Below are 20,626 nucleotides of genomic sequence, written 5' to 3' on the forward strand. Positions count from 1 at the left end.
CTGCCCTGGATGCACTTAACTCATTTTTTTTTAGAAATGTCACTTGTCCCCCTTTGCACTTGACCCCCCCCCCCCCCAAATCAAGTTGGAATATCATCATGTCACTTTCAAAGACAATGAAACAATCATTTAAACGCAAATTTAATGATGAATGGGAAGAACAGCTGTATTTCAGTGTTGCCAAAGGAGAAAATATTATTATTATTATTATTATTATTATTATTATCATTACCATTACCATCATCATCATTATTATTATTATTATTATTATTATTATTATTATTATTATTATTATTATTATTATTATTATTATTAGAGAGAAGGATTTGATTAAATCATCAGCCCTCCAATGAAGGTGACCACAAGGATCCAGAATACAGAAGAGTTATGTTTTTAAGTCAATTAATTAAAAAAATTAATTTTGCATTTGGGATGCGCTTGATGCCAAAATGTCAAATTGATAAAATTACCTTTCTTGAAAATATAGATGATATTGAATGTTATGTAAAGAGTTCCTAATAATTTATAATAAGATGTTTTGTATTTGAAGGACTTGGAATTTTAATTTCACTAATAGTTGGTAGATAGACTGTGGAAGGGAACCTCTCGCTCCAAATAATATATCTCTGACGACCCACTTATTAACAGGTATGTTATATTTAGAAGAGAGGAAAGGTAGGCATGGTTCATATATTTCTTGTTTTTCCTTGTTGACCTCTTCTGTTTGTGAGAGGTTTCTCTCAAAGTGGATGGTTAGATCTAATACCATGGCCTTATTCTTAGCCCTGTCAATGGCTATGATGTCCGCGCGCCTGTTGGAATCTGCAGCTGAAATACAGTGAACCTCTTCACGAACCTCCCAACCAAGGTGTCTTAGGATTTCTGCAATACTTGTCTTCACTCTATGATGTCTGTTGTTCCGTAGCAGCTCGCTTTTCCTGCAGAATCCCAATACGGACCAATAGTTTCTGTCTCGTTGCAGTGAGTATACCTACAATGGGTTGTATTAAAGGATCTGCCAGGAACGGATCTTACAGGAATAAGATTGTAAGAAAGCTTCACTGCTTTGACGTATTCAGATGTTGAAAGAGGTTTTTTTGCTGGACATCCATGAATTAGCTTTAGGGCACTCAACATACATAATCCCTTTATGTGGCAGTTGACACCAAGCTTGGAAAGATCTCGTTCTTAGAATTTCTCTACTACTACACTAGAGCAGCAGTCAACATATGTACATTTAGTACACGGAGAATGTGACTTCTCAACCTGCACCCTCTAGTTCACCTGTACCAGCATGATTAGTTGACACCAAACATACAAGGTGAATGAGCTGGGTAGGTTTCCTGCAATCACTGTAGAACAGCTGAAGGTATAAAATGCCGACCACTGGATTAGATTCAGGTTTAACCAAATTTGATGGAACCAAGGGTGATTTGTTTAAACGAAAATTAGGTTAAACAGGAAACATAGGTGCTTTACATAGTTTATCATACTAGTTTAACTGTACACAGGGTTGTTACCTGTCTCGATTTTCTCGGAACAGTCCCAATTTCAAGGAAAATGTCCTGCATCCTAATATGGCTCTGTCGAGATGGTAATATGTCCCTACATTTGTATTTTTAATGATTAATTTGGTTGTTATTTTCATCTGAAATAGAATAATCATTTTTAACCAAATCGTTTTGAATGGATTTGGCAACACTGCATTGCTATTGCAACAGCCTTTTTAGCAATACTGAAAACTGAGATGAGCATCAGTGTTGGTTTTGTTATTGTTCGATAGTCGATAATAAGCGACAGTCTGTATAGACCTATAAGGTTTAGTAAATTTAAATAGAGAATAGAAGATAGTGAAGAGGGCAGTGACGAGTGGCGCCAACTTTTGGAAAACAGTGGGTGAGCTCAAACATGTACCGTAAGTTATGAGTTAAAATAAAAACTATCATAAATAATAATGATTATATAATAATAACATGACAAATAATATTGGGTGGGCTTGGGCCCCATGAGCCCATATAAGTTGGTGCCATTGACAGTGACAGTGGAAAATAAAAAGGATGAAGCCAATGTGCATTAACAGCAACAGCAGTAACAAAAACATTAAGGTACTGGTACTGTAAGCTTGAACAAAATTATTTATTTAGAAATGTGAGGGCTTGCCTATAAAATACAGAACAATGTACAAGTTGATTAAATAAAAATACTCATTTGTAGGTTATTGTAGATCAAATTTAAATATTCATAATGCTGAAATAGTATTTAGACTCTAATAGTGTTGGTGTAGGTTAATTGTATATTTCTATTTTGTCTTTTTTCATCATGCATTAATATACAGAATCATAAGTGATGTCATTAATTTCAAGGGGTTATTTATTCTTTGAGATATTTCAAACAAAAAAGTTTAATACAATTTTGCTGGTTTGCTTTCTTAAAGATAAAAATTGTTTTGTATGAAACATTTCATATCATATTGTGAGAAAGCCATTGATTTAATTCCTAATATGCTTAGCCAATTTAAGAGAGCAGTGTACTATGATGATAAATGATTGAAAGAATTTTAGTTTTGTCCTTGAAATATGCAGAAATTTTGATCTGAACAAATGTTATATTACAAAATTCCTTTGCAGAACTAGAAATGATATTTGTTTTTAGTAAAATTTCTGGACATTTAAAAGACAAAACTAAAATTCTTTCAATCATTTATCATCATAGTACACTGCTCTCTTAAATTAACTGAACACATTGGGAATTAAATCAATGGCTTTCCGAAACATATTATAAATGTTTGGTATAATACAATTTCTATCTCGAAAAGGAAGTAAAAACGAGCAAATTTGTATCAAACTTTTTTGTTTGAAATATGTCTAAGAATAAGCCCCTGAAATTAATGACATTACTTGTATATTTAATGTTATTTAAACTGGTCATACTTCTACGTACATGCGTTTATATTTATCCATTACATAGGTATAAATCACTTTTCATTAGAAGGACTGATATTAAATAGATAGAAAGGGGATCAATAATTTCACGTCACTCTCCCTCTACTAGTTGTACGAAGTGTCCCTACTTTTAGCTTTTGAAAGGTGGCAGCCCTAACTGTACATTTTAAAAGAACACCTTATTTTAAAGTAAACTAAACATTTTTGAAACATAGGACTTCGTATATGTTATCTAAAAATCTGCAAAAATTAATTATATTGATGTGTTGTTTCGTAATAGTAGTAAAAGTATGTAAATTTTTGGATCATTACATTGTCAGTTTCGTTGCGTTGAAGATGAAACTCTCATTCACAAGGAGTAATACCGAACAGCCTTTGAGGAGATAATACCGAACAAATATTCATGCTCTTAAGGTGTAATACCGAACAAATCTCTTGTAAAAGGAAAAACTGCAATGAACATTTGCATTTTCATTTTTTGACATACTGGTAGTAAGAAATAGGCTACATACATACAGTGCATACAGACATATATACAAAATATAATATGCACACACTTAATATTTTACCAAATGAATGAAAACTGAATATGTACAATATTAAGAAGTAAACAGAATCAAATAAGACTTCATTATTATTTTTTATATATGGTAATAAAAAAAGCTACACACAACAGTGCATACAGACGTGTACATAATTACAAAATATATGCACACGCTTAATATCATACCAAATGAATGAAAACTAAATATATACAATGTCTGGAAGTAAATAAAAGTAAAATGAGACTTTGTCTTTATATACTGGTAAAAAAAATAGGCTACATATACAATATGTACACACATTTAATATCATACCAAAAAATGCACAATAAATATACAGTGGTAATAAATAAACAAAATCAGAAACTATACTTTCATAAAAAACAAAGAATTGGTCAGAAAATAACAGTAGGCTAACTGAAAGAAGCAGAGAGTCATCAGATTTAATACAGCTGTAATGTCCTCCACTCGAACTGCCTTTCCTGGTGGAATATTAATCTTTTTTCCTCTTACAGCTTGGGGCATTTGTCTCTTGTCGGAATTTGCTTAAATGGTTCTGGATAAAAGATTCAGTTCAACTCTTCCCTGGTTCCTCTTGCGAATTTGAGCTGGTAGACGTTGGTAACTTTCTTAGAACTTCATGTCAGTCTAAAGGAACCAGTCTGCATACTCTGATTCCTGAGAGAATGTTCTTCATAGCATTATCATCAATATTGGTCAGGGGCGTTTTGAACAAAGAAGGAAATTGGGACTTTGGGTAATGATCCTCTGTGCTTAATTTTCCATGCTGACAGAACTTCACGCCAAGCTCTCTTCATAGACCGGAAGAATGACACATCAAGTAGTTGGAGCAGATCTGTGCAGTTTGGAGGCAGTAGAACAAACCTAATGTCATTTTCTCTGCATAAGTGAATGATGTTTACTGCACAAGTTGTCTCCCAGCAGAATTTAGGAGTCGTCCAGTCTTCTTAGATAGAGAAGGCATACTGATGTAAACCAGCTTTCGGACATCTTCATGTCAAACCACCCTGACTCTGTGTTGTATGCAGTCCCTGGTGGTCCATTTTCAACATACATAGGACATAGAATGGCAGCATCTTTCAATCTCTTGTCACTGCCATCATGACACTGGTGCTTGTCTTCATAGTGTCCAGTATTCTTTCTGAATATTTGCATCCTCTTCTTACGATTAGAATTAATACAGGCTTGCATTTTTTCGTATTATATTTCTCTAATAGTTTTCTTATAAGTTTATTCTGATTTATTTTACAACAGTTATGTTCAGATGAAAATTCTATCCCTAGAAAATATTTTATTTGTCCTATATCTTTCAGTTCAAATTAAGATTTCAAGTCGACTCTCATTACAATAAACATTTTATCCTTATCCTTTCAAATATTACTTTATTTCCTTTATCAGTAATCTTAGAAACTGATAATAAATTAATTCTTAAGTCAGAACATATGACACAATCTGTACTGCTATCTTATTAATACCATATTTAGTTTGAATTTGAAAAAAGGTGGACCACAGCTGTGACCTATGCCCTAATACTTTAGTAACTTAGTATCATTTGTAGCTAAACAGAGATTTTCTCCCTTTATCTCTTCTATATTGTATTACATTTACTTCCTTCCAGTCATATGAGAAGTACATACACTATCTATACACCATTCGATTATTTTATCATTCTCATCTGCAATATTTTCTATCAATAATGTTTTATTATTTTACTTCATTTTTGGCCAGCTCTTAATTTACTTCCTAATTTTACAATATGCAGCTTTATGACTTGGTTTATTACACTTACAACATCTATTGTTGTAATTGCCATAAGCCTTAAAATTATTCTCACTAGTTTTATAATGATTACGATTTGAACTAATTGCTTTAGCTTCTAAAGCATCATCACCCTTCGTAATAGTATCACTTTCCTTTCTACTAACTGTCCGTTCTTTAAGTACTACTCTTAAGTGCAGTACATCTAGTTTAATTAATTCATCTCGCGATTCCTTTGCACCTCTAAAGTTTTCATATTCTGCTGGTAAATTATAAAGTATTACAGATACTAGGATATTTTCACAAACAGATATTCCAATGACTGTAAGTTGATCTATAATATTATAAAATTCTGTCAGGTACTCACATAATATATCTTCTCCTTTCTTTTGTTTCTTAATTAAAAGTTATCTTAAAAGGATTGCCTTGCATGTGGGACCTTATGATTGATACACACTTTGTATTTGTAGCACAATCCTTTAATTGATGAACCTCACTCAAGTGAATCACTAGAAGAATCCCAGCCTTAAATCTTCAGCATATCATTTGTTCTGTTTTAATACAATTTCAGGTTTCTTCTTGTTATCTACATAGTAGTAATTTCTCACAAAGCGAGGGAAACATCTGCCTGACAGACCAGGTGACCATTCACATCCAGATTACAAACATACAAGAATTTATTTTAATGAACAAGAAAACTGTACTAATTTAGAAACTAGTGTTACTAACTATAAAGATTGATATAAAATTTTGATGCAGTCACATTAAGATGTAGAATACAAATGAGTATTTAGTGTAAGTATAGAGTCTTTAAGAATGTGTAGACAAGTACTTTCTATATCATGGTGCAGTATACCTAAAGATTTCAAATAATTATTATTATATTTAAAACAACTTCCCCGAGCTCTGAAAAGAAGACCCTTTACCTCTCATGCATGTATACGTATATTATAACTCTCACTGAAGTGAGGGATGCATGAACGATAAATTGCCTCCTTTTCGTCGCTCACTTGTGTTGCCTGTTGTATGTGCTGCTCCATTCTCACAGTGTGATCCAGAATAAGCTACTTTCTCTCTTTTTCATTAAAACAGATTCTTTGCCTTCTAATATTAATACCAGAATAAATTTTTATATCTCAAACATATTTAGGCATTCTTGACGCCCATAGCCAGTGTAAAACAGGAGATGGAAATGAAGAGATATATGGCATACACGAAAATGCTACTTGAACGTTTTATTACAACAATGGTATCCATAAGCAAAATTTACATCCTCGTCAAATCGCAGAAATCTCAAAATTTCACTAAACTGATTTTGTGCTTTACTAAAGATTATTATTTTATTGGTCCTACAGAATATATCTGTTATGGTAACAATTAATATTAGAGCAGAAAAATTCGCTCTGGTGCCGGGGATCAAGCCCAGGTCTTTGGTTCTACATACCAAGCACTCTCACCATTGAGCTATGCTGAAGTCCAATCTACAGCACCGGATCGAATTCCCCTCCTCCAGTCTTTTTCCCTTTGTGGCCTGACTCCAAGTTGGGCATGTATGTTGACATTTTATTAAGTCACCTGCCATTATACAAGGAGTGCCCAACTTGGAGTCAGATCACAAAGGGAAAAAGACTGGAGGAGGGGAGTTCGATCCGGTGCTGTGGATTGGACTTCGGCACAGCTCAATGGTGATAGAACCAAGGACCCAGGTTCGATCCCCGGCGCCAGAGCGAATTTTTCTCCTCTAATATTATTATTATTTATTTATTTACTAATATTTAATTTAAATCCAGACTTTGAGATGGGCAGGCCATGTAGCACATATGGGCGAATCCAGAAATGCATATGCAGGGTGTTAGTTGGGAGGCCGGAGGGAAAAAAACCTTTGGGTAGGCCGAGACGTAGATGGAAAGATAATATTAAAATGGATTTGAGGGAGGTGGGATATGGTGGTAGAGACTGGATTAATCTTGCTCAGGATAGGGACCAATGGCAGGCTTATGTGAGGGCGAGAATAAACCTCTGGGTTCTTTAAAAACCAGTAAGTAAGTAATATTTAATGTGCTGTACAACAGCCAGGGGCCAATAACAGTTCAGCACAAGACAATTATTACAAAAACTTTAAAAAAAGTATATTGGAATAATTATTAAAATAATGACAATTAAAAATAATGGTAATTGAAAATGAAAGGATGGAATCATATAAATGAATATAATACAAATGATATAGAAGATGACGAGAATAATGATGATGATATCAATGGGCCAATTCAAAAGGAAAACAATTCAAACTTTAAAGTTATGATCAATCTGCATTTTAAAGTTTCATGTTGCTGTGAAAAGTCCATGGATTATTGAAATTACTCCAAATTCTGTTAATGATGCTTTATATATTATTATAAGTTTCAATTAGAGAGTGTTAATTGGATTTTTCATAGCAACATGGCGCTTTAAAATGCAATTTTCTCAAAACTTTAAAATTTGTGTTGTTTCCGTTTTGAACTGGCCTGTCTATATGATATTTATTGTCAGCCAACTTTACAATTTTAGTCATGGTCGACTTTCACATTTCTGCATTTCAGTCCACCATCACTTCAACATTTTTCATAGTTTTCACATCAGTTCATTGCTTATCATTTCTGCTCTAGTGCTCTTACTCTTCTTCGATTTTATTTAATCATCTTATTGTCTGTTTTACTCCTCACTGTCTTGTATTTATAAATTTATTTGCTAATTATTTTCTCATTTATACCTATTATCCTGTTCCGTTGTTTCACTATCCATCCCTTCTAATCCATCCTTTTCTACTCTATCCCCTACTTATACTGTCTTCCTTCTATTTCTTTACCTTCCTATTAATTATCATATATTCTTTTCTTTAATTATTCAAATTATTTTTATTACCAACTCTCAAATCTACCTACTTTCACTTATTCTTTTCAAGCTATTTTCTCATTTAATTATTTGCATACATTATTTCTTTCTCTAATTATCATCACTTATTATTTCTAACCTATTCTCTCCTTTAATTATTTGTGCGCTTTTTCCTTTCCTCCATTTTCATCTCTCCCTAATTTTCACTCTTTTATTGTTTTTTTTTCGTATATTTATAAATACGTTATTATTATTATTATTATTATTATTATTATTATTATTAATTGTATTTTTATTAATTTTGTTTATTATTGTCATTATTGAGTATAATTAGTTACCACTGCCACCATGTATATACCCATTTGCAGTATGAATAAATGCATACACACACACTTCTAAATTTATAATTCCCATGTTGCTACTCCCTACTCTTTAACATCAACAACAACAACAACAACAACAACAACAATAATAATAATAATAATAATAATAATAAAAGGTAGAGCAAGGTATGATTATTATTATTATTATTATTATTATTATTATTATTATTATTATTATTATTATTATAATATTGCAGAAACAAATTGACAGTGAATCTGTCATACCCGCCACAGTTTAATATATATTGTTGTGATATGTAATGTATTATGTCCCATATAAAACTGTCTTTGTGCATTCACAGGTCATCAGAATGAATCTCGATATGTGAACAGACAGCAAGAATCTCATACTAACAATAACCTAGAAGAAAAGAAGCGACATGTACCCATTGTAAAGCACTGGCTGTATAGCAGGGTGTTCCATGAGGAGTTCAAATTTCATGACTTCCTGTCCCTTAAGAAAAAACTGTGGCACCTCAAGGACACTGACAAGATGGAACCAAACCAAGTGATAAACAAGGCTGAGAGGAAACAAAAGACGCCAAAGAAGATTACAAGGGACAAAGATCCAGGCATGAATGTTGTTGGTCTGCAAACGCTGACGCCAATGGCTACAGATCACGCATCAATGGTTACACACCACAACCAACTTCAGTCACTCACGACATCGCAAGACATGTACATACTCCCAGTGAATCTACAGGAACTGCAGCTGCCACAAGCAACAACAGATATGATCTCGCAGCAGCATCATGCTATGCAGCTGAATCTGCATACCTTTTCCACGCAGTCCAACGTGTTGAGTCCTCTAGTGAATGTCCAGGGGTCAGGGGCGCAGGGCCTCCAGTGCTCCAGTGTGGTGACCTTGCCTGGAGGAACAATGAGCTTAACACAGAACTCAGGAGGCTATATGAATGTTAACACGGCTTCGTTTTACCAGTGAAATTGACTAAACACGAGAACACTATTACATTTTTATTATTGAAACATATTATACATTGAATAATGGCATGAATTTTAATAGCAATAATTTCATTGTTGGTTATTTTTAAGATATTATTTCTTTGTCAGGTTATAAAGAACATTTTGATATATATGTGTATATATTCTTGTTGAACTTTTATTTTATTATTTTTTTGGCAACACTGGCTGAGTGGTTCAGTGTAAGAGTGAACTAACTCCCATATGATGAATGTTCTCGGTGGTCTAGTGGTTACCATGCTTGCCTCTCGATCAGGTTCTGTCCCGACCAAGGGCAATAGATTTTAGTCCAAGAAAACCTAAGTGGGACTTCCTTTGAATAAGAAAATAAAGCTGAAATTATTCATCCGATTTTAAACTTCTGTACTTTTGAAGTATATTAATAACGTGCCTAAAATAAAAAACAAGTTTCTAGGAAAACTAGGAAAAAAAACTATTTCTACATGAAAAATGTTCTTTCCATGTAAATAATGGTTCAGTCAAATAATTTACTATAACCAGGTGTAATTAAGTTCATTCAAAGCTTCCTATTCCTGGAAACTAGGAAATATCTCAGACTTAGTTTGCATGTAACTGCTTTTGAATCTGAAAAGCAGATTTAGAGGCATTTAAAAAGTATAGCCAATTTTCAAATCCTAAAAATATGGCAGAGATAATTATGGACTCTTCATCTGAACCTTATAAAATTATGTAGCAATCAAAACTAGTCATTCTGGACTTACTCATAAATATATATTTCATAAACAAAAAGCCACCACAGATCAATATGAACTTAATAAAAAAATCTACTACAGTAATAATTCAGACTTTTTTCTGTTCAGAGATCAAACAATTTTTACATAATATTGTAACATTTGTCTTCAAGATAAACAATTTCTTCATCTGACCATCTTCTGTAACATTACTTGAATTTCTGACCTCCACATAAAACTTTAGCATGTCTATCTGCTGGCAATCTGGCCCAAAATGCTTCTGTAAAAGTTAGGACACGTCTTTTATTTTAGGTTCTTTTAAAGGAACTCCAAGGCTGAGAATATAAAGATTGATTATTTAAATTAATCTTTTTCTTTCTTTTCGCTACTAATTTTTGAACTGTTATATTTGATTTGTAATTAACTTGACATTGGAATGTTTCCTGTTCCTTCAGTGCAGATTGTCTTAAAATAAATTTCTTAGAGAACCGAACTCCACTGCCATTTTCCAGGAGTTTTTAAAGGTTTGGTCTTGTCTCACTTTTTCAGTCTTGAAGAGGTATGAATCATTTCCTCTAAATTTAGGACTTTTCCACGTTTACCAAAGATGTCCTTATACTGTTGAAGATGTGCAATCACTTCTTCTTTCCCTAGATTTTTTTAATTATTTCAAATACACAATTGGGAAGGAGAAATGAGTGTCAAACTCAATAATTTAAACTTTATTAATCTTTGTAGGTGCTTCAGTGGTAACCACTAAGAGCATATTGCAATCAGTGTTGTGTTTCTATTTTGTACTGCACATCCATCACTGCAATGTTGTACTATACTTTTCCCATTAAAATAACAATTTTGAAGCTAATGATATACACAGTTCACTAGAGCATTGGAATTTGTATCAAATTTATTCTCTTTCTAGGTGTAACAGTGTACATTATCCAGCTGCAACTTATATTTTGAGTTACCTGTAAGGGCAGTTTGTCGCCCCTTCACCTCCGTGTCCATGACAAACTACATGACGTAATTATGTTACTGGGTTGGCTTTGGATTAATTACACCAAATAACACAATAACATATTCATTGAAAATTATGTCACTTTAATAATATGAATATGAACCAGAGAATAAGCAGTTTACAATAAAATTGTGAATAGAAAAATTGACTATACAGAATAACCAACCAAGGGGATAACAGTATAATGAAGTTAAAAAGAAATAAAACAATTCTCCCTTGACAGCAAACAAAACAACAAGGTAAAGCTAGAACTGCTTTTAACCAAAGAGCGACCATGAATCTAAACATTACATAATATACCGAAAATAAAATCTGTTCAAACAATCTATTATTAAAGAGCAAGACCAACATATAACCTAAACACAAAGATACAGTCAATCGTTACATGAGCACTGCAAAGCACTTATAGGAGATGAAGAAAACTCTAGTCGACCCAGGCACGGCCCGAAGTTTCACTTGCTGAAAGCCAAGTTCCTTCAGCTCGAGCACTGAGTATCAACAATCCCGTCCTTTCCACTCACAAGTAAACCTTCACCTGAGGTAAAAGCAATGGAAATGAAACGAATATTATTGAAATCAGCATAATAAAATATGAATAATCTTCAAATTTGTAACTTGACTGCAATTAACAAGTGTGATACATAGTGCAGAACATGAGGCTTTAAGCAGTAAGAAAACATACCTTCAACTAGTGATTAATGCATAAGAAGGAAAGCGATGATGTGGTCATGATGTTATTTAATGTATCGTATTTCCAGAATCTGTGTTTGTTTTTTATCCGAGAACATATGTCACACAACAGTGATAGCTAATGAAAAAATATTAGAAACACAAATTGTCAGTACACCATTCGCACTTTATAAGGGCTGATTTTGTACAGGCCGTACATATTCCATGTACATTTCGGATACACTACTCTGTAGTGTTTTGGAAATGGTGTTTACTCCTGGATGCCAATCCAGCTAACACTCAACCATACCAATGCACCTGTTGGAATCGTGGAGAAAGGAACTGCTGGTAAACAAGCAACTGTAGTTTCAGTATATTGTTGAGCTCTAATGTATCAGATGAATCGTCAAAAATCTACATTGTGGGAAATGTGTCGAATCATATGCTCGTACATTCGAAAACAAATACCTGTCCAAAGGTTGCAACTCATGTCATATTTGATGGTATGATTTTCACCATTAGTTTTTCAAGATCATAGTCCCCCTCAATCCTCTGATTAAGATTCTGGCTGATATGTACATCTATTATCTGGCAGTACATCTCACTTGATGATATATGTCAGAGGAAGAACAATAATTGTTTGTATGCTTTTGAAGTCTGACTAGTGTAATATGTAGCTAGTCAGCGATGTATGCAATGGAGGGAGAAAAAAACTACCCCATTATCTCCTGGCCTAGTTGCCTCATAAGTGATGCCATGTTGATATCACTTGTGAGGTTCATACCTGTCTTCGGACAGTTGACTAAACAACAACAGTCCCCTTCTTCTAACAGTTGCTTAATTGTATTTTTGTCGCAGTGGACACCATACAATTCCAACAGGAGAAGATTGCGTGTTGCAGAGTTAGGAAGGAATATTTCTCGTAAGAATGCCATGTTTTTTTGGTCATTTTTCCTGATGAAGTCATTTTACTATAAGGTTCTCAGTCTTAAAAATACGTTCTGCTACTGTTACACTTATATTGTTTGTTTCTTGGAGAATCGGCAGTAACTTTGACATCAGTTTTCCAGCTTTAGAAACCACTGCCATTATAGTGTAGGATTGTGTAGTTGCCCCTTTGGATTGCACGATACCGTACACATTACTGGTTGTAATGTTCTGCCAAAAGAAACATTCAGCTGCATTAAATAAATGATAATCATTTTACGTGTTCAAAAGTAATGTGCATTCATGTCTGAAGATTTGGATTGATTGTTCAAGAGCTGTCTTATTGTGTACCTGATGCTTTGTTACATATGATGTTAGTTTGCTTTTTAAAGTGATGTAACCAGGAAAAACTTGCATTGAATTATTTTTCATCTATGCCTAATAAATCACGAGCTGTTGTCAATGCATTATTTTATGTTACTTTCTTTTACAATTTCTTTTATGACCGCCACAGACAGAATTCCTCAAATGTTCTTCAGTGCATTTCTTTCGTTTTATACATAATATGATTTTGTTGTTCGACAGCTTGCTTCATTTTGTAGAGTTGATTTTCGTATGTTAGCCATGTGAATTTATGTTTCATACTGCTTCATGACCTATGATTAAACTTTTTCTTTTTGTTCGTTGGTGCACCTGGCAGAATCTACTGTAATACTCTATTACCTTATATTTTTCTTCAAAGTAAGTGACTCGGGATGTTTTGGGAGGGGACAGAGCATATAGGAAACCAGAATTTTGTGAAGTACTTGATTCCTTTGTCCTGTACCGTGGCGTCGTGGTCTAAGGCATCCTGCCTGGGACTCGCGTTACAGAATGCACGCTGATTCGAGTCCTCATGGGAGAAGAAATTTTCTCATGAAATTTTGGCCAGTGTATTGGACCGGTGTCCACCCAGCATCGTGATGCACTTGGGAAGCTATGACAGGTAGCGAAATCTGGTTGTGAAAACCAGCTCGACTGGGGGGACCATCGTGTTAACCATACGATATGTCCATTCTTGTTGGACGATAGTCCACCTCTGCTTTGGCATGTGGGCTTGAGGCCAGCAGCCGGCTGGTCGGTCTGGGCTCTTAATGGGCTGTAGCGCCATGGATTACTTGATTCCTCTTCTGATATAGTGTTGTTTTTTCAGACTTGCATTCTCGTACATGAGGCATGTCATTATCATGTCATGGTTCATTTTCATCATTATCCAGAGTATGACTTTCTTCAACTGCTTCCAATTCATTACTCTTTAATAAGTCGTGTATCTCATCAACAATTTCAAGTTTCTTTCGCGAGATTTCACAATCTGTCTCCTCATATTCCTCTTCTTTTAATTTATCCAGAATTTTAACCACTATATTCATTGGGTTCATCTTCTTCAGCTCACTGTACATAACATTACACAAACAACTGCAAGTGCGTCTAGCGCTATCACATCTAGCATTGCTGGTATATGTGTTTGCATCTAAATAGCCCATGTCAACTTGAATCTGGTTTTAATGTTTAATAGGACATTAATAAAAGCCATTGTTTTGTTTGTTACCCCGCCTGAAGGCTTACTTGTCAGATGTTAACTGCCAGCACTTGTACATTCTATTGAGTGCTAACTGCCATGTCATTTCTCTTCACGCACTAACAGCCAAACTCCTTTCCATCAAATGCTGACTGCCAACTCCATCCTAGTCAAATGGTAACTGCCTACTCTTGGACATTCTTTCTGAGTGCTCACTGCCAACTTCATCCTGGTTGAGCGCTACTACGATCTCCTTACTCCTCAAGCATTCACTGCTGAATTTCGAACATTCTCCTCGAGCACTCACTGCTGACTCCTTACTCCTCAGGGTTTACCGCAAATTCTCTCATCACCAACGAGGCAAAGATCACCCCACATGGAAACAGGCAAATGGGGGTTAACGAAAAATATTCAAAATCCATAAATGGTGATAAGAGCACATGAATATACACAGGCACATGAATATATACAAGGTTTCGTATATATTATCCTACATTACTCTCGCAAAGGGGATTCTGGAGGAGCAAAGACAACAATAAAAGGAAAGATTACTAAACGCCCAAAAGCCATCTATGGAGTAAAAACAAAACCAAAAGAAAATTAATACATATGTTATATATAGCTATTCGATTTATTGATATAGTTCACAAAAGTACAAAACTTAATAATTTAACAAAAGATCTATATGCAAATGTAGTTCTACATAATAAATATACAATTTCCTAAACCAATTAATCTATCGCAAATCTCAATAATTTATTGGTTCAAACTTGCACTTACGTCTTGTTTTAGTGCATGTTTAAACCAATCGTGATATCCCTTAAGACTTTAAACCTTATTTATTTGCTCCTTTTCAAAATCTAATTGTAATATTTAGGTCTTATTTTACATAATAATTTATTATTCCAATTAGGTGATCAGATGTCGACATACTGTAAGTCATGAACCTGAAATAGCTGAATCGGTACATTCCATATGTAGGTTAATCTTTCTTTCTTGCAATATTTTCATGTCAGCTGAAACGTTTGCGTAACTTCTATGAAGACTACCGCTTACCTGCTTAAAAACAAACTTGACAAGTTGCTTACATAGTCAACCTCAATTTAGTTTCATCATTGTGTTGCATGTACTCATTATCGATTCATTGCTATTATGATGACTAATAAATTTATTATAATTGCATTCTTATTGAAATTAAAATATATTAGTTAACCAATTTATAAAGTCAAATTTTCTTCTGAACTTTTACTAATTAATATAGCTATCGGAATACATTAATAACTACCTTAATTCTCTATTTACAATTTTTTTTATTATTATTTTAAAAACCTTGACGTAATTCTATCTTATTTTCAAAACCTGTCTTCTTATCTTATTTAATTAATAATAAGTTTTTCTGATTTTAGGAAAATTTAATCTTTGTTGATGCCTATCTCTTAGTAGGTAGTTTCGTTCAGTATCTATAGTTTTGATTGAATCTACTTTATTTCTGTTAGAGTTTCTATTTGTCATTTTACCTCTTATTAACTGTTCGTCACCTGCTTCTACTTCATCGGTTGGTATCGCACAGCTCCTCCAAATTGTAGCACTTCCTCTCGTGCACCCCGGACTACCAACGGCATGTGGCATTCTTATTAATTGATCTTCACTTGCGCTGACTTTGCCGGTTGATCCACAATCGCTTCTCCTTGTAGTATTTTCACTTGCGCGCCTCAGACTACCCTCACTGGTCATTCTCTCAGTCTGTGCCCCAGCTCCCCAAACAGCATCTTCACTGGTTCCAGCCTCTTCTTCCATACTAGGTTTTCCTTCTTCACTCTTCTTTATTCTAAAGGGATCTGTGAAAACAGTGCTGTCTAGTTTATTTAGGTATGCTCTAATATCATCCACTCCCGTAAGCTCATCAATTCTTCTATTTGTTATTTCTGATTCCTTCTGCCCACTTGATGAGTTACTTTTCTTATCAGTCCTCTCTACGCTTCTAGACTTCCTGTTTCGTGATGCACTTCTGTTTACGTGTGGTGTCGATGATGCTCTATTTCCACAAGTCTCTATTTCGTTATTTCTGTTGTTGCAGCAACTGAATAAATCCTCAGTGAATTGATTACTTAAGGCCTCTACATTAACTATGTTTCCGTTTATCTTCATTTTATCTTTTACTAAAGTTGCCCTCAATCCTTTACCTCGAGCTTCTTTTAATATTGGAATTAGTTTCTTTCTTTTCTCTCTAATTTCTTTTGCAAAGTCATTTTCTATGAATATATTTGTGCCTTTGAGTTGACGGGTATTGGCAATGATGTGCTCTTTGATAAAGTAACTGTTCAATTTCACAATAATTGGTCTTTTTTTTCCATTACCGACTCTATACGCGTTATTAATCGCACTTATGTCCAAATTTAGACTGAAATACTTAGTTAATAATTCTAACACTACGAAACCAGTATCAATTCCTTTTTCATGATTGCGCTCTTCAACACCATAAATTACAATGTTATTAATTCTACTATCATTTTCCCATTTTTTAACTATCGATTTTAACACCACCTGCTCTTGGATAACCTCCTTTAACTTCTTTTCCACTTCAGTGTATCTGTTTACTAATGTATCTATATCACTTGCTACTTTGTGTAGTAGAACACTTGCCTTTAGTCTGTCTTCTCTCGTTTCTTTCATATAGTTTATCCATTCTCTTTGAAACACTTCATCACTGTAGACTCTTCCTTCTGTATCTCCAGGACCAGAGTTTAACTCCACATTTCCAATAATCAGTAGAACTGATAAAACAGCCGCGGCCACAAATATGTTGATTCTATCCGACACTATAGCATATTCACCTTTTGAACATCTGCAACACTGCCCTGCATTGAAGCACCCGATTTACGCCCTGTAAGAATTTAGGTCATCGCCCGTACCTTCTTCACATGCTGAACTACTTGTATATGCTGCTTACTACACAACCGTTCTCTACGACTGCACTTTGTGAACTGAAATTAATACATATGAGTCATATAGATTCAAATAATCCTCAAACATGATTTTATATGAATTGTAATTTTTTATTTTTCCATGAAAAAATCAGGTTGTTTCCAGAATATATGGTTTATGAACATTATTAAATGTCAAGATGAGTTTTTTAGAAAACAAATCTGAACTGTATATGTCAGTAAAAGAGCTCCATAGGCATTTAAATTGGATGCATAGTGAGTTTTGTTCCTAAATTGGTGAGATAGAGAGTTTTGAAACTTAACTGTGGTTCAAGGTTCAGAATATAATGGAGATTGAAATTCAAAGGAATGTATGTGAGAAAAATAAAAGAAACGAATTAGTGACATGGTTTACTGACAAAATTTCAACAAAAATGAATCTAACTTTTTGCCATCATATTATCAAAGAAACTATATGTTCTGTAGTAAGGTTGAAAACACAAAACTTAAAATTTTTAGCAAGATGTCATCTGTAGCTCCTTCACAAGCACAATCGTTATAAACAGTCTGAGAGTTAATTTTTACATTTTGTATATTGTCATACAATTTTAGTCCATCCAACCCTTTCCACTTTGGACCATAATGTTTCATGAGAAGATTGTTAACATCAGTCATTTTCTTAGGATTGATTTCCACTTTTTTAGGAAGTGCTACCAACAGAATAATACTTTAACAGTGGCAACTCTTTTGGTCACATGTTTTTCATCATTCATTTCACTTGCATGATGCTCCTCGCCTTGAATCATAACATTAGTTTTAGTTATGTATAAAGAAAACTGTTTACAGCATTGAAATTTGAAATGCCAATTGGCTGTAGCTTTGAAATGTGTCTGGGTTGCTTTTTTCCAATCAAATAAAGGTACATGATTTAAAATACCCTGAACTGTCTTTTTTCAAACCTAAACCACAAAGAAAGAAATTTCGACATACAGGAATTAGGTAACCTGTAGATGAACAATCAAATGTTGTATTTAAATGTTAATCCTCTCTTTGAATTATGTACACGAGTAGTCTTCACTGTAGAACACTTGTAATTTGTAGAATAAAATTATTCTGTTGTATTTTGTCTTCAGACTGATAAAATATCTTATGGAACTTTATTATATCAGTCATTCGTAATGTTGTACATCAGAATATTTTCGTCTTGTGCTTGCAATTTTGAAACTGTGGGAGAATGCCAAATAATTACCATATCAGTGTTGAGTGCAGTAATAGTACATAAAAAACGATCATAAACAAACTTGGAGGTTGTGTTAAAAGGCTAAATTTAATTACCTTTCTAGGTGCATTCTGATTCTTTTCCAGTTTTGTCTTTGTCACTTTATGGATCTATCTTGTGGAACAAGAGAAGCATGTGCACTAAATTCTGTCATTTTTACTGTGATTTGCAACGAAAAACATAACTACGTTTTCACACAGGATCATATTTAAGCTACAACAGAATGCATGATCACCATATTGGTATGTGACTGCATCCTCATCACTGATTGGCTCTTTTCTTGATGGAGGATTTTGAATCTAACAACTAGATGGATCATCTAAAGACTATCTGACAGGAGCTGGAGTAACATGTTCCCTCTTCTTCTTATATAGCTCTGTAGGTCCCGATACCACTAATTATGAAGGAGAGATAACTGCAATATCTGTAGCCCTTCAAGAACTTTTAAGACTGCCATCGAACAAATACATTAAAGTAGTAATTTTCTTTGATTCCAAAGCAACAATACAAGCAATATGTTCAATAACTCGAAGAAATAATTACAAATGAAGGAAGCATATAAGATGATAGCTCAACTTCAAAAACTTCACAAAACAATATACTTTCAGTGGATTCCAGCACATGTGGAATTGCAAGGAATGAACTGGCCAACATGCTTGCAAGAAAAGGAACAACAATATTACAAACAAAAAAGTCAATTTTTCATTTTCATCAATAAAACAGGTAATAAAATCAAAACTCTCACAACAAAACTCGCAAGAATTGCAAAAACATGCTGCAGACAAGAAATGAAACATCCTTCTCTCCAACCCAGATGCAGTTCCTCAAAGACCAAGAAAAACAATAGTAGCAGCTTTTAGATTGGTTACAGGCTATGATTGTTTGGCTAGTCACCTCTAAAAATAGGAATTCTGACTTCACTGTCCTGCACTCTATGCAACTGATATGAATGAAGAATATCTGAAAACCTGCAGTAGGTGAGCGTTAGGTTAACTGGACCACTATTTTTCAAATCAGTCTCAAATATTACATATTTAACTTACTTACATTTCTTGTGAAGTTTAACTAAGGTGTTGTCCACACGATGTGGGGAGCAATGACTCCATAGCACTCAAATTTTTTGTGAAAAATGAAATAATTTACTAAGTTGAAAAATGACCAGTTAACCTAATCGGTAAGGTTAAGTGGACCGGGTAGTGAAGTCATTTAATATTAACTTTAATGCATATTGCAAGAACTCTAAAACCACATTTTATTAAAAATACTAATTATTAAAACATAACATACATCAATTTATCAGAAATGAGTCCTAGCGAAGGCTGTATTCATACAAGTCAACATTGAAATAAATCATGCCCTCATATCTTTGTCTTAAGTCCTTCAGAGGACGTGGAAGTTTCGTAAGAACATCAGCAGTGGCAACAAAGACACTTTCATTGGTAATAGAAAATCGAGTTGATGGCAAATGCCGCTTATAGAATGTCACTTGAACACCACTATGAAGTGACTCCTTCACAAGTGCTACAAAGTTGCAGCCAGACTCTTTTCTCACCCCATGAACTTTAGCAATGATGAAGTCACCAGCTTCAATTTTGGAAGAATCATCATCGTCTTCACATTCTTCATTCCAAGAAGAGTCAGAGTCATCTAACACCAACTGCTGACTTTCATTTGATGACGAGTCCAGTGCCAGTCTAGCAGTTTTCCTATTCTTGAACTTTTTTGCTTCTCTGACACGGAATTCTTCTTCCAGACAAGCCTTGATGGGCGAACTAGTGAGAATGAGAGATTCTCCTTTCTTTTGGCCACAACCATCTCTTTTTCGCGGTCCACACTTTGGAAATGGCTGCAAGATCTCAGGTGACACAAAATTCTCCACTGTCTGAGATTGCTTTTTATTAGAAGGTGAAGGAGCTGGATTACTTGCAGAGGTGCAAGAAGATGAAAGAACTGGATCAGTATCAGAGGAAAAGGGTGTTGAAGGAACTGGATCATTAGGAGAGATGCAAGAAGTTGAAGGCAGTGGACCAGTAACAGAGGTACAAAAAGTTGAAGGATCTAGAT

At 34.2% G+C, this 20,626-nt stretch overlaps 1 protein-coding gene across 1 annotated transcript in view; it reads left to right on the forward strand.

The window, feature by feature from the left end:
• Window positions 1-11,052, forward strand: part of LOC138709202 (uncharacterized) — a 125,338-nt gene extending 114,286 nt beyond the window's left edge. Inside the window, exon 4 of the mRNA XM_069839791.1 lies at window positions 8,820-11,052. Coding sequence (XP_069695892.1) covers window positions 8,820-9,460 — 641 coding nt within the window. The 3' untranslated portion in view covers window positions 9,461-11,052. The remainder of the gene's footprint in view (window positions 1-8,819) is intronic.
• The last annotated feature ends 9,574 nt before the right edge of the window (window positions 11,053-20,626 follow it).

Source organism: Periplaneta americana, chromosome 11 (genome assembly GCF_040183065.1).
Source record: "Periplaneta americana isolate PAMFEO1 chromosome 11, P.americana_PAMFEO1_priV1, whole genome shotgun sequence".
Taxonomy (NCBI): Eukaryota; Metazoa; Arthropoda; class Insecta; order Blattodea; family Blattidae; genus Periplaneta; species Periplaneta americana.